This window comes from Somniosus microcephalus, chromosome 2 (genome assembly GCF_052327205.1).
Source record: "Somniosus microcephalus isolate GS21.2 chromosome 2, FLI_Smic_1.0, whole genome shotgun sequence".
Lineage (NCBI taxonomy): Eukaryota > Metazoa > Chordata > Chondrichthyes > Squaliformes > Somniosidae > Somniosus > Somniosus microcephalus.
Genome location: NC_140988.1, coordinates 347,659,386 through 347,683,836, shown reverse-complemented (window position 1 = coordinate 347,683,836; position 24,451 = coordinate 347,659,386). Strand labels below are relative to the sequence as shown.

The 24,451-nt window shown below is 44.6% G+C and overlaps 1 protein-coding gene across 1 annotated transcript in view; it reads right to left on the bottom strand.

Annotated features, from left to right (window-relative positions):
- Positions 1-474: 474 nt before the first annotated feature.
- LOC147123666 (lysine-specific demethylase 3A-like) overlaps positions 475-24,451 on the bottom strand; it is an 86,760-nt gene continuing 62,783 nt past the window's right edge. The window contains 11 exon segments of the mRNA XM_085975495.1: positions 475-2,880; positions 3,833-3,967; positions 5,574-5,597; positions 5,599-5,751; positions 7,923-8,062; positions 10,186-10,305; positions 16,336-16,466; positions 16,803-16,893; positions 20,655-20,826; positions 21,705-21,971; positions 24,045-24,226. Of these exon segments, the coding sequence (XP_085831621.1) occupies positions 2,788-2,880; positions 3,833-3,967; positions 5,574-5,597; positions 5,599-5,751; positions 7,923-8,062; positions 10,186-10,305; positions 16,336-16,466; positions 16,803-16,893; positions 20,655-20,826; positions 21,705-21,971; positions 24,045-24,226 (1,508 nt within the window). The 3' untranslated portion in view covers positions 475-2,787.

Sequence of the window (24,451 nt, the reverse complement as noted above, 5' to 3'; positions counted from 1 at the left end):
CCTTCCTAAAATCCATGTAGACAACATCCATTGCATTCCCTTCATCGATCCTCCGTTACTTCATCAAAATATTCAATTAGATTAGTCAAACACGAAAAGCCTTTCACAAATCCGTGTTGGCTCTCCTCAATTAGCTTAAACCTCTCCAAGTGCCCGTTAATTTTTTCCTTGATTATTGTTTCTAAAACTTTACCCACCACTGATGTTAAACTGTAGTTACTAGGATTGTCCTTACACCCTTTCTTGAATAATGGTGTCACATTTGCCACTTTCCAATCCTCAGGCACCTCCCCCGCATCTAGTCTCTCACCATTAACAGAAGTATTCTGATTTGTCTTCCTTGGAAATAAATTTGAAGTATGCAGGGAAAGGAATGTTCTAACCCAACCACTTCCTTATGAATCGGCGCTTCAAACATGGAAACCATTTGACATATCCAAAATGGGAACATTAAAACCAATACAGTACATCCTCAACTTTTAGAGCATGTTTATATGTTGTGTAAAAATCACATTATCTGGTGTACAAATAGTACTGCACACAATCTTCAAACAATTCTACTGATTAACTTGTCATTTCCAGACTTCAACCTTCAGTTATGCTCTATGTAAACCACAAAAAAAATAGAAAAATATACAAAGCAAACAAAAACCAACAATACATTAAATATTCAAAGTGTATGTCCTGAGTAATCAAAGTACTTGAAGTACAATGTGTGGCATTTCCTTTACCTTCTGAAAGTTATTACATTAAAAAAAAGTTCAAATAGAATCCTCTTCAAATTGTACGGCCACAATTAAATGCTCAAAGAAACTAGACTATTTTGTTTATTGGTACATAGGCGAAGACCGGGAAAAGTTGATTTTTAAGTTCAACTTTTCAGCAACAACCGTATTTTAAAAAAAAACAGTAGTGTGGATGAAAATTAGTCGAGTACCACTATCTTCAACCATGTCAGACCAAACACCACTCGGACTGGAATTTAATGTGCGGTAAATTTAGAAAACAGAACTCTTTGTACAATGCTGGTTTCTCGAATAATGCAATTTGCTTATATAGTGTAATGTGTTTTGGAAAACCACTCACACCGGTAGAAACTGCTCATTTCCAGTACAGTGCAGCAAATGCCGTCTCTATTTAGAATACTCATCTACGCAGACTAACTATCATCTTAATAAGCCTCCAATAGTTTGGCAACAAAAAGAAAAATACAACAACCAGGAGTCACTTCAAAACTCAGGAGTCCTGGGCTTTGTAAATGTGTTATAGACCATATAGAGAATACATCCCCACAAATCAAGTCAGGAAGATCATTTTATCTGTCTCATGGATGCAAAATATTTAACCAGCACCATGTGGAATGTGCCTCACTCACTGCACAATTTAAAACTGAATTTAAACAATTCCAATTCTGTGCATCTTTCATTCTTGGGTGATTTCACCCATCTGCCTTTCCAATTGGTTTAGCTATATCTAACCATGCAAGGTCCCCCACCCAAAGTACATATGAAAAGACTAAGTGATAAATACATATTTACACAAAAATGTAAGTAGAAGATATAATAAAGCAATAGATATGGTGTCTTCTGTTCAGAATCCCATATGTGTGGATATCCGAGTACAGAAACTAAGTTCTTGTGTTGGAAATTGTGCATCACTGATCAACCAGGTAATAGAACAGCCTCCACTTGCGGCTGGAGCAGCAATGAGGATGCACTCCCTCTGATTCTGGGCAGGATTCAGTTAGTTTTAGCAGTGACAATACCAGAAAATGGAAATTTGTTTTCCGAAAGGACACACACAAACAAGATGCTGGCCGACTACACCAGGTTACTGACAATGATGTCCTGGACTGCCTCAGTGGGCTAGATTTTCCACAGGGGTTCTCCCAATCATCTACTATGAAGAGATTGGGTCAACTGGGCTTGTATTCGTTAGCGTTTAGAAGAGTGAGTGTGGATCTCATTGAAACTTATAAAATTCTAACAGGATTAGACAGACTAGATGCAGGAACGATGTTCCCGATGGCGGGGGAGTCCAAAACCAGGGGTCACAGTCTAAGGATAAGGGGTAAGCCATTTAGGACTGAGATGAGGAGGAATTTCTTCACCCAGAGAGTGGTGAACCTGTGGAATTCTCTACCACAGAAGGCAGTAGAGGCCAATTCATTAAATATATTCAAGAAGGAGTTAGATATATTTCTTAAGGCTAAAGGGATCAAGAGAAAAGGGGAGAAAGCAGGGACAGGGTACTGAATTTGGATGATCAGCCATGATCTCATTAAATGGCGGAACAGGCTTGAGGGGCCGAATGGCCTACTCCTGCTCCTATCTTCTATGTTTCCTCCAACTTCTGCAGAAACCCCAGGAGAAGTTTTTAATCCAAAAGCATTTCTCAAGACCGCTTGATCACAGTACATGAGAGATCTTTGCGAGAGAGAAGAATAAATGGAGGGTAGGGTGGGGCAGAATGCAATTAATTTGGTATTGTTTAACCACATAAAAGATTGGGAAATAAAACAAAAGGAAATCAAATTTGCTCGCTACCAAAACGATGTAGAATTGTACAGACCATCTTCGCTCCTTAATTTTACAAAATTATGACAGGGTAAAGTACAGGTTCAGGTTATGATTTCGCCCCCCCACCCCACCCCCGGAGAGTCTACTAGCAAGGTCAGCCGGTGTAATACAAAGATCACCTCCCTGAAAAAGTTACTTTTTTTTTGGAAAGTTTCTGCTAATATTACAGTGCAGATTTATCAGGACAAGCCAGCTTTCAGTTGGTGCTTCAGACCTCAGACCAAGTCTTGAGAAGGCTGGATTCGTGAGCTTTTAACATCCCAACAGCATCCTTCACTGCATGGTAGATAATATTCTTCACCTGCACGCAAAAAAAAAAAAGACAACTCAAATTAGTCAGGTTTGGGTCAAACCCCATAATTTGTTCAAACTGTTCAGCTAGATGGAATCTTAAAAATAAAGCATATTGCAGGCCAAAATTGTTAATTTGTTGGAAGGAAATGTGTGTGTGTGTGGGGGTGAAGAGAATCTCTTGTCCAGCATCTCTTATCTCAACATTATACTTGGCTCCCAACTAAAGAACAAACTTGCATTTTATAGAACAACTTTCATGGCCTCAGCATGGCGCTTTACAGCCAATGATGTACTTATGAAGTATTGTAATGTAGGGAAAAGTGGCAGCCAATTTGCACAGAGCAAGGTCCCGCAAACAGCAATCAGATAAATGACTCTTGTTGGCTGAGGGAGAAATATCGGCCAGACCAGCAGGGAGAATTCCCCATCTCTTTGAATAACAGCAGCTTGTGTTTATATAGTGCCTTTAACATAGTAAAACGTCCCATGGCGCTTCACAGGCGGATTATAAGACGAGAAATTTGACACCGAGCCACATAAGGAGAAATTGGTGCAGGTGACCAAACGCTTGGTCAGAGGGGTAGGTTTTAAGCAGCGTCTTAAAGGAGGAAAGAGAGGTAGAGAGGCGGAGAGGTTTAGGCAGGGAATTCCAGAGCTTAGGGCCTAGGCAACAGAAGGCACGGCCACCAATTGTGGAGCGATTATAATCAGGGATGCTCAAGAGGCCAGAATTAGAGGAGCGCAGATATCTTTGGGGGGGGGGGGGGGGGGGGTTGTGGGGCTGGAGGAGTTTACAGAGATAGGGAGGGGTGAGGCCATGGAGGGATTTGAAAACTAGGATGAGAATTTTAAATGTTATTTATTTGTATTCCAGAAACTAAATAACAGTGCGGCTTCCAGCGAGGCATCGACCTGTAAACAAAATCACATCCCCATAAGCAGGGACTGATTTCAGATACCTGTAGTTTATCTTCATGATTGGTGTGCGTGTTGGACAGGTGTCGGAATTCCTGCGTGAGCCGGAAGCAGTGTTTGACATGCTCAGTAGAAACAAAATCCTCCGCCACTTTGATACAACTGTACAAGTTGTGAACCTGCAGCAAGCAACAGAATATTTATATAATTAACTTAAAAAATATATATATAAAACTCCACCACGGGAAGTGCGGCAGGGCAGGATTCTTCTAGCTGTCAGTCTCATCCGCCCTCCTCCTCCTGCTGAAGGTAGTGGTTCCCATTGGGTACGTTTTCATGTGCAACATTACCTTCCAGTACGTCACTCGTGTTTCAAGGCCAACTACAGCTGCTTCTTTACCAAACTTAGCACAGACAGGAGACTTTCATGGTCTGTGTGGCTCAGTTCTACACTGGGCTGTACCACTTTCTAGCAGAGCCAGCCGGGCAGCTATCGACTTAACGACATTTAATATTTATCAATTCTCATTTATTTATTTTTTAACTCCTAAATTCCGTGTCAGATTAAAAGAAAAAAATTTCAAAAGAAAAATAATAGCTATAAATAGAGCCAGTTATCGATCAATTCATTGGTTAGAATTATGTGGCTTTGGTGGGAAGAATAGAAAATGTTGTATGTTAGTTATTAGCAATTTTTCAGTCAGATTATGAAAAATAATTCCTGGTCTTCTACAATATCTTAATTTTAAAATCAATGTATTACTAAACCAGCCAATGTAGTGTACATGAAAGGGATTATTTTTAAGTATCAAGAATGTCTAAGTCTGTATGTTTAAACACTGAGCTAGACATACACCCTGCCATTGGAAGTGCAGTGCGACAGAACTTCCAGCTGCTGCTCTGTCTGGACTCCCATCCGTCCCAAATCCTGGGTACGGGGTCATTTACATTAAGGGTGCAGGTGCCCACATCATTTACAGCGCTCCCTGGGTGACTGTCCTGTGTGGCAGAGGGACCATTCCAGTCAAAGAACACACTCTTCCCCCCACCTTTTAGCCAGGAGAGCGAGAGCTGGACACTTGGCAGATCCAGATCCCCCTCACCCATCCCCAAGTTACACTAACCTTCTAAAGTTAGTGGCGTGTCGCAGTTCCTGCAATATACATATAGCTTCCTTAAACTAACAACCAGTCAGTCCACCTACCATTCTTACTTACACAAACATATACATGGATACATATTACAGGAAACTCTTTTTTATCCGGCACCGACGGGACCGGCGTGGTGCCGGTTTATCAAAAAGTCCGGATTACAGAGATATAGTAAAAGGTACGAGAGCTCCGTACACAGCAACAAATCCAGGCTTCCCTGTTGCTTAGCAACAGGTGCAGGAACCCCGGTTACACAGCCACAGATCCAGGAACGACCACTAATATGAAGTAAAACTTGCCTGAACCTACTCCTGAATTTTGCCGGTTAACAGGGATTTCCGGTTATTTAGGTGCCGGTAAATCGAGAGTTTTCTGTAACCAGAGGTCACACTTTTGCTAGGGAAGGGAGGAGGGAGAAGTAGGAAAGCCAGTTACCAGAGGTCCCTCCTACACACTTCTTGGTGCTCAGATACATCGGAGCAGATCTCTGGTTCAACCTATTGGTCAGACAATGGAGAATAACTGGTCCCACCTGATCAATAGAGGGCAACAGTCCATGTGGTTTATAAAGTGCATCAGCGAAGAGAGGTATATAAATGTGTTTAACTGCAGACAAAACAAACCTAGCACTAACCTGGTGTGGAGCTCCAGCTGGTATTGAAGACCACATCACCGAGGTACTGCACAATGGCCCAGCCCTGGACACCATGTTCCTGATAAAGCCTCTTACGCAGAGCCCTGTCCAGGTACCAGCTTTGGTCATGAATGGGATCGTGGTCTGGAGGGTTTTCTTGGTCTTGCTCTTCTGCCACCTGAAATGTTGGACACAGTCTTGTTTGTATCTAGGTTGCCATCTTGGATTATTTACTACACTTTTATTTGTTGAATCAGCTGGCGCAAAGAATCCTCCTAACAGTTCCAATTGCCAGATTGAGATCTAGTGAAGGGTAATCTGGTCACTGACTCGATATTTTATTTATTCTGTTTAATCCAAGATGTCTGCCTTATCACTAATGTGGCTGATTCTTAACTGCCCTCTGAAGTGGCCTAGCAAGCTACTCAGTGGGGCAACCAGAGCTAGGCTGCTGGCCTTACCAGCAACACCCACATCCCCAAGATTGATTTTAAGTGCACACAAGAGAGTAATCAAGGGATTACAGGGAAAACCGAAGCAATGGCCAAAATACCAGAAAATCTAATGTATGTTCTTCCTAAAACATGCGCGCCAGAGGAAATTTCACCAGAACAATCCAAACACAAGCCAGTTACAGAGCACCTCGTAACTCAGCTCTGAATGCGAGCACTGAACTACTGGGCTTGAATTAAATCAACCTTCAACTGAAGCCGCAGAGTAGGGCAAGACCATAAGGGATTTATAGATAAGGACTAAAATTCTGAAGGCAGTGTGCTGAGGGATGGGGAATCAGTAAAGACAGAGCAAATAGGTGACTGGGGCTTAGTGCAGATAGGATGTAGGCAGTGAAACTTTGGATGAAATGGAGTTGGTGCAAGGTGGATGTCGGATTGCTGGCAAGGAGAGAAGTTAAACATGGAAAGGTGAGTAATACTGCGGAGTGAAAGTCAGTGGAAATATTGTGATGGGGAGGAATGGAAGCCCTGAATCTATATTGTGATGGGGTGGTATCACAGAGGAGAGGTGGTGGAGAATAATTGAAGGGTCAACCATGTCAAAAATTGCAGAGAGAACAAGGAGGACGAGAAGAGGTGAAGTGCCATGGTTGCAGTCACACAGAAGACCACAGTCAGGGCAGTCATGGCTATGTGCGCAGGATGGAAGCCAGACAGATGTAAGGAATACAAAAAGGGGAATGATGGAGCAGCCAGTCATGAAGTTGGGTGACAATGACACGGTCAAGAGCCTTAGAGATAGGAGATAGCACAGGGGACCAGAGTGGGCTTTTTAAGTCGTAGGTGACAGAAGCAGTTTTGAAGGGCAGTGGCAATATCAATGTCAGAGGAGAAGCGAGGGTAGTTGAGTGATTAGAGGGGGACGTAAGAGGAGATGTGTTTGACAAGTGTTGGAAGAGTGAGCGGGGGTGGGGGGGGGGGGTGGAGAAAAGAGGTAAGAGGGGCAAAAAAAGCAGAGAGTGCTATGGGAAGGAATTGAACAGATTGAAGACAAAGAAGTCTATGAGCTTCTCAGATTTTGCATGAGGCGAGGATGGAGGGGGCAAGAGCAAGAGGTCGAAGGGCAGGACTGAGGTGAAGGAGGAGGAGTTTTGGGTTGTCTTTGAGTAGGAGGAGAAGGATATGGTAGCCGAGAGGGAGAGGTGATGCAATTTGAGGTTGTCAAGCAAACTCTGGTGGTGGATGATCAAATGCCAAATTCGCTCAAGGTTGTGGCTCTCATTCTGGAGGTCACCAAGATTGGAGTGGCACCCCTTGGGGGGGAGGAAAGAGAGAGGGGGGGGTGAAGGGAGATCACCAAGATTGGAGTGGCACCCCTTGGGGGAGGGGGGGGGGGGGGGTGAAAGGAGGTCACCAAGACTGGAGTGGCACCACTTGGGGGGGGGGGGGGGGGGGGGGGGATGAAAGGAAAGAGAAGAAACAGCTGGAATAGGAAAAAGGTACATTGTGGGAAAGAGGTTGTTGAAGACAGAAAGAAGGCTGCTGTTTAGTACGTTGAGACAGGAAACAATGGAAAGCCATACAGAAACCAGAGGAGTTGGGGGTTGGAAAGGGTTCTGGTGAAGGGGTTTCTTTTTGCTTGGGATGGGGGATGAGGGCCGAAGGATTGCTGGCAGGCAGTAAGACGTAAATGGTGAAGGGTTAGAAAGGGATGATCGGAGATGACCACCTGAAACAGTATTGCCTCTCCCATCTCAGCTGCCACAACTTTTTACTTCAGATCATCTTGGAGAACAAGGACAGCCCAAAATTCCTCCTCTCCATCAGCGATCGAGATCTCAGAATAATTACACCTATGTATTCTGCCAACTCCCAACCTTCGCCCCCAGATTACCTTCTTCAGCAGATCTCTGATCTTCTCTGCATCTTTGGCGGAGTAAATGTGCCACAAGGCACCAGGCCTTTCATTGGATTCTGTGAAGCGTTTTATTGTTAACTCGTCCGTATCACCATCCTCCATGGTCTTCAGCATTTCTACCAAAATAAAATAAAAACAAAAATGACCGGTTAATCAAAGTGCTCCCTACTGGCAGGGACGGATTAAATCTTGTTGGAACAACGATTGTAGCCAACAGTAATGCAAAGCATTCATTTGAATTTTATTTAAACTACTTTCCCCTCCCAGCGGTGCGACTACACCCAAGGTACAGCTCGCACCAGCCCTCGAATATCTCACCCAAGTGGCCTAACAGGAGCGCAGATGATCAGCATCACCCGCAAGGGTGTTGCAAATGAGCTTGATCCTGCCTTCACCAAACATCTACACGCCTGCACTTCCCAAACGCACTCCTTGAATGTTGATCTGGAACAGAAGCCCTGGCTATTGTTTTCTCCACCCCCCCCCCCCCCCCCCCCGCCCCAGCCAGGAGCAGTCGAGGCTAACCAGTGTCCTTTACTAGTGCCTCAGCCGAGATCATTATCGCAGCACAAACCAGGATCAAACCTAGGACATTACTGGTCTGTGGCCTAGTATCAGACCATGTAGCATTCACCCACTGGTTCTGCCGGAATTGTTATAAAATTTTTTTTTTTTTTTTTTTTTTAAAAAAAAGCAAAATATCACAAAGCTGCCTAGAAAGACGAATCATTGGCCTGCTTACTAAACTGGTACACTTTCTGTAGAAACTGCTGTGGAATCTGGAGTTTGGATTCTGTTTAATGTCAGCTTAATGTTAGGCCTGGTTATTTTGGTGTAATGTTGTAGGATACAGAGGTTTACATAGGATATACGGCACAGAAACAGGCCATTCGGCCCAACCAGTCCATGCCAGTGTTTATGCTCCACTCGAGCCTCCTCATCTAACTCTATCCACATAACCCTCTATTCTCTTCTCCCTCATATGCTTATCCAGCCTCCACTTAAATGCATCGATACTATTCGCTTCAACCACTCCCTGTGGTAGCGAGTTCCACATTCTCACCACTCTCTGGGTAAAGAAGTTTCTCCTGAATTCTCCATTTGATTTCTTTTGTTTCTAAATGAGCTAGCTTCCTGCCACAGAATCAACGCTTTATGCTGAGCTATTTACGCCTTGAGAGCAGAATCGAGACGACCACTTTGGTGCAGTACTGAGGGACTGCTGCATTGTCAGAGCTGCTGACTTTCAGACGAGGCTTGGGCCAGTCTGACCCCTCAAGTCAACATAAAAGAAAAATTCTCATGGCACTATTAGAAGAACAGCACGGGAGTTCTTCTAGTGTCCTGGCCAAGTTATCCCTCGACCACCATCCATTGCTGTTTGTGGGATCTTGCTGTGCACAGATTGGCTGCTGTGTTTCCATACCTTACAACAGTGAATACACTTCAAAAGTACCTCATTGGCTGTGAAGCGCTTCGGGACGCCCCGCTGTTGTGAATGCGGTATTTAAACCCAAGTTCTTTCGTTATGTGGGGAAAACCTGGATCCTGAACAATCCCTACAGTAGCCAAAACCCGTGGTTTATCATATACTAGAATAAAGCATTTTTATTATTTTATGAAAGAAAGAAGCAAGAAAGAAAATAAATAAATAGAGAGAAAAGGACAGAGAGAAAAGGCAAGAAAAAAAAACTTGCATTTATGTAGAGCCTTTCATGGCCTCAGGGCATTCAATGAAGTACTTTTGAAGAGTCACTGTTCTAATGTAGGAAAATGCGGCAGCCAATTTGTGCACAGCAAGATCCCACAATCAGCAATCTGATAATGACCAGATTATATGCTTTTTTAGTGATGTTGATTGAGGGATAAATATTGGCCAGGACACCAGGGAGAACGCCCCTGCTCTTCTTCAAAATAGTGCCATGGGATCTTTCACATCCGCATGAGAGGGAAGGCGGGGCCTCGGTTTAACGTCTCATCCGAAAGACGGCACCTCCAACAGTGCAGCACTCTCTCAGTGCTGCACTGGAGTGTCAGCCTAGATTTTGTGCTCAAGTCCCTGGAGCGGGAATTGAACCCACAATCTTCTGACTTGGAGGCGAGGGTGCTACCAACTGAGCCACAGCCGACACCAAAAGAGCACGCGCAATCCCATGAAAGTAACATAGCAAAAGAACTTCAAGGCAAAGAATTGCTGTTTACCAATTCATTTAAAAAGATAACTTGTTTAGAGACTCACCCTCTTCATGGTTGGGCTGACCAGTGGGGATCCCTACGTACACCATAACGTTAGCAGCATCCGACACATCCAAGTGAAGGTTTGTCGTTCCAACCTTTCTATCCTCGGCTGATAATAATCCTAATGAACAGGGGAAACAGTTAACCATTTACAGCAAGAGTCTCCACTTCTACAAGTCCTTCCAAATATGATGCATATAGAAATTAGGAGCAGGAGTAGGCCACTCGGCCCTTTGAGCCTGCTCCGCCATTCAATAAGATCATGGCTGAACTGATTACTCCACATTCCCGCCTACCACCGATAACCTTTCACCCCCTTGCTCATCAAGAATCTACCTACCTCTGCCTTAAAAATATTCAAAGACTCTGCTTCCACCGCCCTCTGAGGAAGTGTGTTCCAAAGACTCACGACCCTCTGAGAAAAAATCTCATCTGTCTTAAATGGGCAGCCCCTTATTTTTAAACAGCGACCCCAGCTCTAGATTCTCCCACAAGAGGAAACATCCTCTCCACATCCACCCTGTCCAGACCCCTCAGGATCTTATATGTTTCAATCAAGTCACCTCTTACTCTTCTAAACTTCAGCGGATACAAGCCTAGCCTGTCCAACCTTTCCTCATAAGACAACCCGCCCATTCCAGGTATTAGTCTAGTAAACCTTCTCTGAACTGCTTCCAACGCATTTACATCCTTCCTTAAACAAGGAGACCAATACTGTACACAGTACTCCAGATGTGGTCTCACCAATGACCTGTATAACTGAAGCATAACCTCCCTACTTTTGTATTCAATTCCCCTCACAATAAACAATAACATTCTATTAGCTTTCCTAATTACTTGCTGTACCTGCATAGTAACCTTTTGCGATTGATGCACTAGGACACCCAGATCCCTCTGAAATCTCACCATTTAGATCTTTGAATATTTTTAAGGCAGAGGTCGATAGGTTCTTGGTAAGCAAGGGGGTGAAAAGTTATCGGGGGTTAGCAGGAATGTGGAGTAATCGGATCAGCCATTGTCTTATGGAATGGCGGAGCAGGCTCGAAGGGGCCGAGTGGCCTAATCCTGCTCCTAATTCGTATGTTCGTATGTATAATATGCTTCTTTTTTTATTCTTCCTGAAAAAATGGACTTCACATTTTCCCACATTATACTCCATTTGCCAGATCTTTGCCCACTCACTTAACCTATCTATATCCCTTTGTAGCCTCCTTATGTCCTCTTCACAATTTACTTTCCTACCTATCTTTGCATCATCAGCAAATTTAGCAACCTTGCCTTTGGTCCCTTCATCCAAGCCATTTATATAAATTGTAAAAAGTTGAGGCCCCAGCACTGATTCCCTGTGGCACACCACTCGTTACATCTTGCTAATCAGAAAATAACCCATTCATGCCTACTCTCGGTTTCCCGTTAGCTAGCCAATCTGCTATCCATGCCAATGGATAGAGGCTAGTGTCGGGAGCAGTGAGACCGGTGACCCAGTATTTAAACTCACTTTCATGGGCTTTCTTTACAGAGGTTTTCCAATCTCAGACTGGCGGGTGGCGTTCCAGTGCCACGTCACGATTCAAAACTTGATGCGGGCAGGAGGGAGCAGCTGATTGGGTGAGTACGGCCAGGGAGTATTTATACTATATAGTTTGACCGTTAAGGTTCATAGTTTATAAAGTTTAGAAGGTCTTAATTTTTTGTGGTTATAGTTTCTAGTGCTAGTAACCAAGGGCCCTTGAGTATATCATTTAATTGTAGTGTAATTGGTGGTATTGATTTGATTTAAGTTGATTTATATTAATTGAAGGGTAAGTCATGGCAGGACAGCTTGGTGCCATGGTATGCTCCTCCTGCACTATGTGGGAAATCAGGGACACTTCCTGTGTCTCTGACGACCATGTGTGCGGGAAGTGTATCCAGCTGCAACAACTGGCAGACCGCATTGCAGCGCTGGAGCTGCAAATGGATACATACTGGAGCATTCGCGATGCTGAGGAAGTCGTGGATAGCACGTTTAGGGAGTTGGTCACACCGCAGGTAAAGGCTGCACAGGCAGGAAGGGAATGGGTGACCGCCAGGCAGAGTAGTAGGCGCAGGCAGGTAGCGCAGAGGTCCCCTGTGGCCATCCCCCTCTCAAACAGATATACCACTCTGGATATTGTTGGGGGGGGGGGGGGGGGGGATGGCTTATTGGGGGAAAGACAGCAGCAGCCAACTTCCTGGCACCGTGGGTGCTTCTGCTGCACAGGACAGGAGGAAAAAGAGTGGGAGAGCTATAGTAATAGGGGATTCTATTGTAAGGGGAATAGATAGGCGTTTCTGCGGCCGCAAACAAGACTCCAGGATGGTATGTTGCCTCCCTGGTGCAAGGGTCAAGGGTGTCTTGGAGCGGCTGCCGAGCATTCTGGAGGGGCAGGGTGAGCAGCCAGTTCTCGTGGTGCATATAGGTACCAACGATATAGGTAAAAACCGGGACGAGCTCCTAAAAGCTGAATATAGGGAGTTAGGTAAATTAAAAAATAGGACCACAAAGGTAGTAATCTCAGAATTGCTTCCAGTGCCACATGCTAGTCAGAGTAGAAATAGAAAGGATATTTCAGACGAATACGTGGCTAGAGGAATGGTGCAAGGGGGAGGGATTCAAATTCCTGGGACATTGGAACCGGTTCTGGGGGAGGTGGAACCAGTACAAACTGGATGGTTTGCACCTGGGCAGGACCAGGACCAATGTCCTGGGGGGGGGGGGGGGGAGTGTTTGCTAGTGCTGTTGGGGAGGGTTTAACTAAAACGGCAGGGGGTTGGGAACCTGTGCAGGGAGACAGAGGAATGGGAAACAAGGATAGAAGCAGAAAGGCAAAAGTGGCAGGCAGAGAAGTCAAGGGTTTAAATCAAACATGGCCACAGTAAATAATAGTTCCAAAAGGTCTAAGAGTGTTAAAAAAACAAGCCTGAAGGCTTTGTGTCTTAATGCGAAGAGCATTTGTAATGAGGTGGATGAATTAGCTGCGCAAATATATATATATATATATATATATATATATATATAATTGGCATTACGGAAACATGGCTCCAGGGTGACCAAGGCTGGGAACTCAACATCCAGGGGTATTCAATATTCAGGAAAGACATGCAAAAAGGAAAAGGAGGTGGTGTAGCATTGCTGGTTAAAGAGGAGATTAACACAATAGTAAGGAAGGATATTAGCTCTGATGATGTGGAATCTGTATGAGTAGAGCTGAGAAATACCAAGGGGCAGAAAACATTAGTGGGAGTTGTATACAGACCCCCAAACAGTAATGCAGAGGTTGGGGATGGCTTTAAACGGGAAATTAGAGACGCGTGCAATAAGGGCACAGCAGTTATCATGGGTGACTTTAATCTACATATAGATTGGGCTAACCAAATTAGTAACAATACTGTGGACGAGGAATTCCTGGAGTGTATACGGGATGGTTTCCTGGACCAATATGTCGAGGAACCAACTAGAGATCAGGCCATCTTAGACTGGGTATTATGGAATGAGAAAGGATTAATTAGCAATCTTGTTGTGCGAGGCCCCTTGGGGCGGAGCGATCATAATATGATCGAATTCTTCATTAAGATGGAGAGTGAAGTATTTGACTCAGAGACTAGGGTCCTGAATTTAAATAAAGGAAACTACGATGGTATGAGGCGCGAGTTGGGTAGGATTGATTGGGGAATGTTACTTAAAGGGTTGACGCAATGGCAAACATTTAAAGATTGCATGGATGAACTACAGAATTTGTTCATCCCTGTTTGGCATAAAAACAAAAAAGGTGACTCAACCGTGGCTAGCATAAGATCCAAGGAGAGGACATATAAATTGGCCAGAAAAAGCAGCAAACCTGAGGATTGGGAGCAGTTTAGGATTTAGCAAAGGAGGACAAAGGGATTAATTAAGAGGGGGAAAATAGAATGAGAGTAAGCTTGTAGGGAACATAAAAACTAATTGTAAAAGCTTCTATAGGTATGTGAAGAGAAAAAGATTGGTGAAGTCAAGCGTAGGTCCCTTGAAGTCAGAATTAGGGGAATTTATAATGGGGAACAAAGAAATGGCCGACCAATTAAATACATACATTGGTTCTGTCTTCACAAAGGAGGACACAAATAACCTCCCAGAGATGTCGGGGCGCATTAGGTCTTATGAGAGGGAGGAACTGAATGAAATCAGTATTTGTAGGGAAATGGTGCTAGGAAAATTGATGGGATTGAAGGCCGATAAATCCCCAGGGCCTGATAATCTACATCCTAGGGTATTTAAGGAATTGGCCCTAGAAATAGTAGATGCATTGCTGGTCATCTTCCAAAATTCGAGAGATTCTGGAACAGTTCCCATGGATTGGAGGGTAGCTAACGTTTCCCCACTATTCAAAAAAGGTGGTAGAGAGAAAACGGGGAATTATAGACCGGTAAGCCTGAAGTCGGTAGTGGGGAAATTGCTAGAGTCCATTATAAAAGATGTAATAGCAGAGCACTTGGAAAACAGTGACAGGATCGGACAAAGTCAACATGGATTTATAAAAGGTAAACCGTGCTCGACTAATCTACTGGAATTTTTTTTGAGGATGTAACTGGTAGAATAGATAAGGGAGAACCAGTGGATGTGGTGTATTTGGACTTTCAGAAGGCTTTCGATAAGGCCCCGCATAAGAGATTAGCATGTAAAGTTAAAGTACACAGGATTGGGGGCAAGGTACTGAGTTGGATAGAGAACTGGCTGGCAGACAGGAAGCAAAGAGTTGGAATAAACGGGTCTTTTTCCGAGTGGCAGGCAGTGACTAGTGGGGTACCGCAGGGATCGGTGCTAGGACCCCAGCTATTCACAATATATATTAATGATCTAGACGAGGGAACTAGATATAATATCTCCAAGTTTGCAGATGACACAGAGCTGGGTGGGCGCGTGTGCTGTGAGGAGGATGCCGAGAAACTCCAGTATGATTTGGACAGGTTGGGTGATTGGGCAGATGTATGGCAGATACAGTATAATGTGGATAAATGCGAGGTTATCCACTTTGGTGGCAAAAACAGGAAGGCAGATTATCTGAACGGCAATAGATTGGGAGAAGGGGAAGTGCAACAAGACCTGGGTGTCCTTGTGCACCAGTCGCTGAAGGTAAGCATGCTGGTGCAGCAGGCGGTTAAGAAGGCAAATGGTATGTTGGCCTTCATAGTGAGAGGATTCGAGTGCAGGAGCAAGGATGTCTTGCTGCAGTTGTACAGGGCCTTGGTGAGACCACACCTTGAGTATTGTGTGCAGTTTTGGTCGCCTTATCTGAGGAAGGATGTTCTTGCCATGGAGGGAGTGCAGCGAAGATTCACCAGACTGATACCTGGGATGGCAAGAATGACGTATGGAGAGAGATTGGGTCGATTGGGCTTGTATTCACTGGAGTTTAGAAGAATGAGGGGATCTCATTGAAACTTATAAAATTCTAACAGGACTAGATGCAGGAAGGATGTTCCCGATGGCAGGGGAGTCCAGAACCAGGGGTCACAGCCTAAAGATAAGGTGTAAGCCATTTAGGACAGAGATGAAGGGGGAATTTCTTCACCCAGAGAGTGGTGAACCTGTGGAATTCTATACCACAGAAGGCAGTTGAGGCCAATTCATTAAATATATTCAAGAAGGAGTTAGCTATATTTCTTAAGGCTAAAGGGATCAAGGGATATGGGGAGAAGGCAGGGACAGGGTACTGAGTTTGGATGATCAGCCAGGATCTCATTGAATGGCGGAGCAGGCTCGAGGGGCCGAATGGCCTACTCCTGCTCCTATCTTCTATGTTGCTACGTTTCAATATGTTACCCCCTACACCATGAGCTTTTATTTTCCGCAATAACCTTTGATGTGGCACCTTCTTTGAATGCCTTCTGGAAATCTAAGTACAGTACATCCACCGGTTCCCCTTTATCCACAGCACATGTTAATCCCTCAAAGAACTCCAATAAATGGTTAAGCATGATTTCCCTTGCACAAAACCATGTAGACTCTGCCTGATTACTTTGAACTTTTCTAAGTGCCCTGCTATAACATCTTTATTAATAGCTTCTAACATCTTCCCTATGACAGATGTTAAGCTAACTGGCCTGTAGTTTCCTGCTTTCTGTTTCTGAATGGAAATCACAGATCACTTACCATAAGCATTATACATTTTTGGACCTAAATCAGGTCTAACAAAAAAGTCTGGCAGTCTGGAGGCTAGGTTCAGCTTGCCATCTCGCTTGGTATATTCAGGCAGGGGTAGATTATTCATCAGATCATCAAATCTATAGGAAAAATGCACAGTACAGTAGAAGACCATTTGTTAATTTGGAAGTATATCGCTGTTCCTTCATCGTCGCTGGATCAAATTCCTGGAACTCCCTACCCGACAGCACTGTGGGAGTTCCTTCACCACACAGATTGCAGCGAGTTCAAGAAGGCCACCCAACACCACCTTCTCAAGGGCAATGAGGGATGCCCATATCCACAGAATGAATTATAAAAATCTCTAAATAAATTCTCGGTATTATACAATATATCAAACTTAAATGTTAATGTGCCTGCAGTGCAGCATAACCAGTTCTTTGACAACCGCATCTTTAGCCGAGTAGATCACGTACCTAGAAAGCATCATGTCTCTGAAATCCTCTCCTGGAGGCCAGTCCTTTAACTTCAAAGCCATCGGCTCCCTCTCTTTTGTTGCAAGGCGTCCTTAAAATGGGGGGGGGGGGGGGGGGGGGTGGAAGTTACAGTTAAACCTCACAATAATGATCTCTCAACTGTGGAAAATAGTTCGTTTCTCCTTGTGTTATGACCCAACAATCTTCATTGATATTTAACTTTAATGAAGTATCTGAACATTTATAAGAACGTTAAGAACATAAGAACTAAGAGCAGAGTCGGCCATACAGCCCCTCGAGCCTGCTCTGCCGTTCAATAAGACCACCAATAAGATCATGGCTGATCATCAACCTCAACTCCACTTTCCCGCCCGATCTCCATATCCCTTGATTCCCTAGAGTCCAAAAATCTATCTCAGCCTTGAATATACTCAATGACTCAGCATTCACAGCCCCCTGGGGCAGAGAATTCCAAAGATTCACAACCCTCTGAGTGAAGAAATTCCTCCTCATCTCAGTTTGCTGTATGACTGCACTTCTTTCCAATGGGGAGCAAGGGAGCATACAATAGATGCTGTAAATATTAAGCAGCAACAATTTATCTAACACCTTCAATGCAAAGAAACATCCCAAGGCACCTCGCAAATAGGTGCAAGGAAAACTGGAATAAATGCCATGATCCTATTGAATGGCGGAGCAGGCCCGAGGGGCCGTATGGCCTACTCCTGCTCCTACTTATGTTCTTATGCCAGGAAGGATGAGAGTCCAGTTCTGGTGGCGGGTTGCACCAGACACATTAAACCAATCTTTCTCTTTCAGATAGTGATGACCTGTTGTTCACTTCTAGCATTTTCTGTTTCCTTCTTGCCAATTTACTTGCATCACACAATTCACAGTATCTGCACACAGAAAATGCTTGCTGGAAACAAAGATAATAATTTTAATCACCAGGGATTCACAATGTGATCAACTCCCTCACGCTTGTCATAAACGTCATCACCACCTGCTTCTGGTCAAGTACCTTCCACTAATTACTCCAATTATACAACTAACTGTCTGAAGCAAATACTTCTGGATTCTTCTGTGAAGTGCAGATTAGGAGTGATCTTCATGGCTCAAATACAGCAAGGACTACGTGTGGTGACATATGCCAGGTCCAGTTTGAGGGGACAGGTGTTTGGTGGACAAGGTTACCCTACCTGAACAAATGTACTATATTTCTGGATTAAACAGCAGAAGAGGACTAATCTTCGTGCTGGTTTGCTTTGGCTCCAGATGGTTGTATATGGCAGGAGAGGGCATAAAGTGACGTGGCATATCAGAACAGCACAACGCTGCAAGCTTTTCTCATACTCCCAACTATAAGAACATATAAATAGGAGGAGTAGGCCATTCGGCCCCTAGAGCCTGCTCCGCCATTCAATAAGATCATGGCTGATCATCTACCTCAACTCCACTTTCCTGCACTATCCCCATACCCCTCGATTCCCTTAATATCCAAAAATCTAGCGATCTCTGTCTTAAATATACTCTACGACTGAGCCTCCACAGCCCTCTGGGGTAGAGAATTCCAAAGATTTACCACCCTCTGAGTGAAGAAATTTCTCATCTCAGTCCTAAATGGCTGACCTCTTATTCTGAGACTGTGATCCCTGGTTCTGGGAAGGCAGATTATTATCTGAACGGCAATAGATTGGGAAAAGGGGAAGTGCAAGAGACCTGGGTGTCCTTGTGCACCAGTCGCTGAAGGTAAGCATGCAGGTGCAGCAGGCGGTTAAAAAGGCAAATGGTATGTCGGCCTTCATAGCGAGAGGATTCAAGTACAGGAGTAAGGATGTCTTGCTGCAGTTGTACAGGGCCTTGGTGAGACCACACCTTGAATAGTGTGCGCAGTTTTGGTCGCCTTAAGTGAGGAAGGATGTTCTTGCCATGGAGGGAGTGCAGCGAAGATTCACCAGACTGATACTTGGGATGGCAGGAATGACGTATGAAGAGAGATTGGGTCGACTGGGCTTGTATTCGCTGGAGTTTAGAAGAATGAGAGGGGATCTCATTGAAACTTATAAAATTCTAACAGGACTAGACAGACTAGATGCAGGAAGGATGTTCCCGATGGCAGGGGAGTCCAGAACCAGGGGTCACAGTCTAAGGATAAGGGGTAAGCCATTTAGGACTGAGATGAGGAGGAATTTCTTCACCTAGAGAATGGTGAACCTGTGGAATTCTCTACCACAGAAGGCAGTTGAGGCCAATTCATTAAATATATTCAAGAAAAGGAGTTAGATATATTTCTTACGGCTAAAGGGATCAAGGGATATGGGGAGAAAGCAGGGATGGGGTACTGAATTTGGATGATCAGCCATGATCTCATTAAATGGCGGAACAGGCTTGAGGGGCCGAATGGCCTATTCCTGCTCCTATCTTCTATGTAGACTCCTCAGCCAGGGGAACCATCCTCCCTGCACCTACCCTGTCAAGCCCAGTAAGAATTTTGTATGTTTCAATGAGCTCACCTCTCATTCTTCTAAACTCTAGAGAATATAGGTCTAGTCTACTTAATCTGTCCTCATAGGACAATCCCCCCATCCCAGGAATCAGTCTGGTGAACCTTCGTTGCACTCCCTCTATGGCAAGTATATCCTTCCTTAGGTAAGGAGACCAAAACTGTACACAATACTCCAGGTGTGGTCTCATCAGGGTCCTATATAATTGCAGTAAGACGTCTTTACTCAAATCCTCTTGCAATAAAGCCCAACATACCATTTGCTTTCCTAATTACTTGCTGTACCTGCATGTTAACTTTCAGTGTCACATACAGTATTAGTATGTTGTAGCAAGGTACCTTAATTATCCGCACCACAGCGCAATAATACTGAATTAAATTGGACTACCCATAGCAACAAGACAGACACAGTAATTACTGGAGAATATACATGCACAATCAAAATAGAATTAATTTTCACAAGATTATCTACTCACTGCACAACCCTTGGGACTGATCACATGCCGCTAAACATATATTCTGGGTAAATCTCTTTCAATAATCTTTAATTTCTCAAGGCTAAAGGGACCAAGGGGTATGGGGAGAAAGCAGGGACCAGGTACTGAATTTGGATGATCAGCCATGATTGCATTGCATGGCGGAGCAGGCTCGAGGGGCCGAATGGCCTACTCCTGCTCCTATCTTCTATGTTTCTATGCAATTCTCTTCCTTCATCTATCTGGCCTGCTTGGCATCTCCCCATGACAGAGCAGAAGGTTTGTTCTCCTCTGTGGAATTGAGCACCAGTGTGCCAATGCTCAGCGAAGCTGCTCTGCCACATGAACCATTTTTCTGACCAAGCTGGCAAAGATCCCTCTACCTGACTAAGCTTTACATCACTTTGAACGGTGGTGTCAACTGTGGCATCACTATTGCCTCGGAGTCAGAAGGTCGTAGGTTCAAGTCCAAAATCCAGAGACTTCAGCTCATAAGCCAACAGTCCAGTGCAGTACTGAGGGAGTGCTGCATTGCCGTCTTTCGGATGAGACCTTAAACTGAGGCCCCACCTGTCCTCTCAGTTGGAGGCAAAAGATCCCATGGCACTATTTCGAAGAAGAGCTGAAGAATTCTTCCCGATATCCTGACCGATATTTATCCCTCAATCAAAATCACTAAAAAAAAAAAAATGATCTGGTCATTTTATTGCTGTTTGTGGGACCTTGCTGTGCACAAAGTGGCTGCCGCATTTCCCTACATTACAACAGTGACTACACTTCAAAAGTACATCATTGGCTGTAAAGCGCTTTGGGATGTCCCGAGGCCGTGAAAGGCGCTATATAAAACGGACGTGCTTTGTCAACACCACTTACGTGAAAGGTCTTCAAATCCATCCCAAAAGTCTCGGATTTTTGCACCAGCGATAATCGTGTTGGTTCTGCAGTCAACCAGGTCGGCATCCTGCTCTCCAAACTCTTTCCCAAATGCTTCTGGCTTCCAGAGTTCTTCACGTAGCTTTGTGTGGACACCAGATACAATTACCGGCTAAAGAAAGAAAACAAAAAAATCAAACTGTTGCTAAAAAGGAATCCAAGTGTGCCATGAAGAATGGAGCAGTCAACAGAGGAAGTAATACAAGATAAGTTCACTGTTACAACAACAACTTGCATTTATATAGCATCTTTAACATAGCAAAATGTCCCAAGGCGCTTCACAGGAGCGATTATCAGACACATTTTGACACCGAGCTACATATGAGGACAGCTGATCAAAACTTTGGCCAAAGAGGTCTTCAAAGGAGAGTGGGGTGGCACGTGATTAGGTGCGAATAATCCAACTGATCAAAACATTAGACAAGCAATATTAAACACACACCCAGTCAGGAAGCAGGATGGATGGTAGAACTACCTTTTAGAAAGTATTCGGATAGATCAAACATAGGGTTAATGAGTTTCCGGTGATGCAACAGTAAGGTAGAATTGCTCAACTAAAAACCAATTGATCTCATTGTGTGGGCTATTGGTCAGAGGAAGTAGGATGGATTAAGATCTGCAGGCAATCCTCAGGAGTGTGAACGATAATGAAGTGAATTTGCACATGATTGAGTAACGTGACAATACAAGAAACAGGTGATGAGCCTCTGCACCCGGCTGAAAGGAGACAGGATATAAACTGGGAGAAAGAGAGCGCTTGTGGTAGAGAGTAGAACGACGCCAGGAAGAGGCATAGGTTACGACTCTACCCAGAGGGGCAGTTAATACCGATTTGCTTATTGCTCTGTACTAAAATGATTGTATTTACTTTACTTATTCCACATCAATAAAGTCAACACACAATCAATATGGCGTCTCCCTCGGATGCTTGCACACCCCTCTTGCATTGTTAAAACTTTCTCCGCAAGGTGTTCCAGTCTCCACACTTACATGCCCTTGCTTCCAGCACTCTCTGAAAATATTCCAATTGTTCTTGTTGCTCGGATCTTGCAAGCACAGCAAACGCCCACCGCAGTACCAGGTATGAGGGGTATCAGAGCCAAAGATCACCACCCTCCCAGGCGCAGCCTTTGCGAGCTCTCTGGTATCACACGCTTTGCTCGGTGTCTTCGATCCATCACTGGGGGGTTTGCTTTGCACCAGGGAGGCAAAGATGTCATCGAGGAGGTTCGAGGTGCTCTTTGATCCTGTATCAGACTAATACAGAAACGTGGAAATGTTAAAATGCAACGCTCTTCGAGTTATTTTACAGGAGAGGAGAGTCAGTTCGAACAAGCCCCTCTCCGACAGCCGCGTAGGTGCTCTGCCGCAACATAAAGTTGCCCATAATTTAATACAGACCAGAACAATAGAGGCTTTAAGGATGGCTAGTGTGGGAACAGCATCACATTGGCACAGCAGACGCTCATTAATGGGTTGGATTAGAGTTTTTAAAACATATTTGTTCTCAGGATTTGGGTGTCGGCAGCAATGCCACGTTTATTGCTCATGTCTAGCTGCCTGGAGAATGTGGTGGTGGGCCGCCATCTTGAAGCAACTGCACTTCAACTCCGTTGCTTGCTAGACTACTTCGGAGGGCATCAAGAGTCAACCACGTAATGTGGGTTTGGAGTCACGTGTAGGCAGAGGTGGCTGGTTGCCTTCCTGAAAGATTATTAGTGAACCAGTTAGGTGCTTGTGACAATCCAGCAGCTTTCACAGGTTATTTTTCCGGCACTAATCCACAAATTCCCAAATTGATTGAACGCAATTTCACAATCTGCTATGGTGGAGTGTGAAGTGACTGCCTCTGGGTTTTAGTCCAGGACTAGTCCATAACCACTGCACTATCATACCCAAGGGAAAAGCGAATTTTACTCCACATTTGGTCAGTGTTATATTTAACTTGAAACTTTATGCCGAGGCGGTTTCCCCTGGCTGGAGTGTCTAGAACATGGGATCACAGTCTCAGGATAAGGGGTCGGCCATTTAGGACTGAGATGAGGAGAAATTTTTTCCACTCAGAGGGTTGTGAATCTTTGGAATTCTCTACCCCAGAGGGCTGTGGATGCTCAGTCGTTGAGTATATTCAAGGCTGAGACCGATAGAAAGTGGAGTTGAGGTCGAGGATTAGCCATAATCTTACTGAATGGCGAAGCAGGCTCGAGGGGCCGTATGACCTACTCCAGCTCCTGCTCAGATTTCTTATGTTCGATGCCATCACCAAGTATATTGTCAGGCGGTACCGAGGGAGCGCTGCACTAATCGAAGGCGCCTACTTTCCGATGGGACGCTAAACCGAGGCCTTGCCTCGTCTGTCCTCTCAGGTGAATGTAAAAGATCCCATGACACTATTTCAAAGAGCAGGGGAGTTCCCCACCCCGGGGTCCTGACCAACATTTATCCATCAACCAACATCACTAAAACACGTGATCTGGTCATGATCACATGGTGGGAGCTTGCTGTTCGCAGGTCGGCTGCTGCGTTCCCGACAGTGCAATAGTGACGACTCTTCAAAAAAAGTACTTCAGTGGCTGTAAAGCGCTTTGGGATGTCTCGAGGTCAGGAAAGGCGCTAAATACAGGAAACTTTTTTTTTATCCGGCACCGACAGGATGCCGGTTTATCAAAAAGTCCGGATTACAGAGGTATAGTAAAAAGGTACAAGCAACAAATCCAGGCTTCCCTGTTGCTTAGCAACAGGTGCAGGAACCCCGGCCACAAGATCCAGGCGTCCCTGTTGCTTAGCAACAGGTGCAGGAACCCAGGCCACAAGATCCAGGCGTCCCTGTTGCTTAGCAACAGGTGCAAGAACCCCGGTTACACAGCCACAGATCCAGGAACGGCCACTAATATGAAGTAAAACTTACCTGAACCTACTCCTGAATTTTGCCGGTTAACAGAGGTTTCTGGTTATTTAGGTGCCGGTAAATCGAGAGTTTCCTGTAAATGCAAGTCGTCCTTCACCAACACCCCACCCCCCCCCCCACCCCAGCCCTACTCCTTTCCAGATTCCTCGTTGCCCCTCTGACCACTCTTACCAGGTTTCTGAATTTTCTTTGAACTTTCATCCCAGTGATCTACACTATTTGACCATCAACTAGAAAAAAGACAAAGTTCATAGAACTGCGCTTAAGTGGAGTTTTAGTCCAACGGCTCACAGCAACAGATATACACAAAGTGATCATTTAGTGCAATTTGTTACATACTTAAAAAGAACAAGACACAAAAAAAAAAGACCATGGCCGACCTAACTGATGCCAGGTTGAACGAGGAACAAAGCGAGGCTCACCTTCCCCGAGCTGGAGGACAAGAGGTTTCTCAGTGAGCTGGTGGTGCTGCAGCTGCTGGGTGTGAGAGTCAACAGACTGTTGAAAGTTTGCAGGGACGCTGAAGGCTTCGACAGAGTGCTCAAGGAGTCAAACAAGCCGATGGGCTTCATCTCTTTAGTCAAGGAAGGCAGCTGTAGGCTTCCTGTAGGAAAAATTCAGGGGAAAACAGTTAAGATAACCAAGGAAAGAGAGAGAGAGTCAGGGTTATGGTAATGTGGCAGAATTTTGAATCCATTCCTTCCGTGAATGGAGGTTTTAAACTTTAGACCCAGAAAATTTGCACCAATTAAACACAAACTCTGGAATGAAATGGGAAAATACACAATCGGAAAACAAAACAAACAGGTTGATGTTTCAGTGTGCAGGG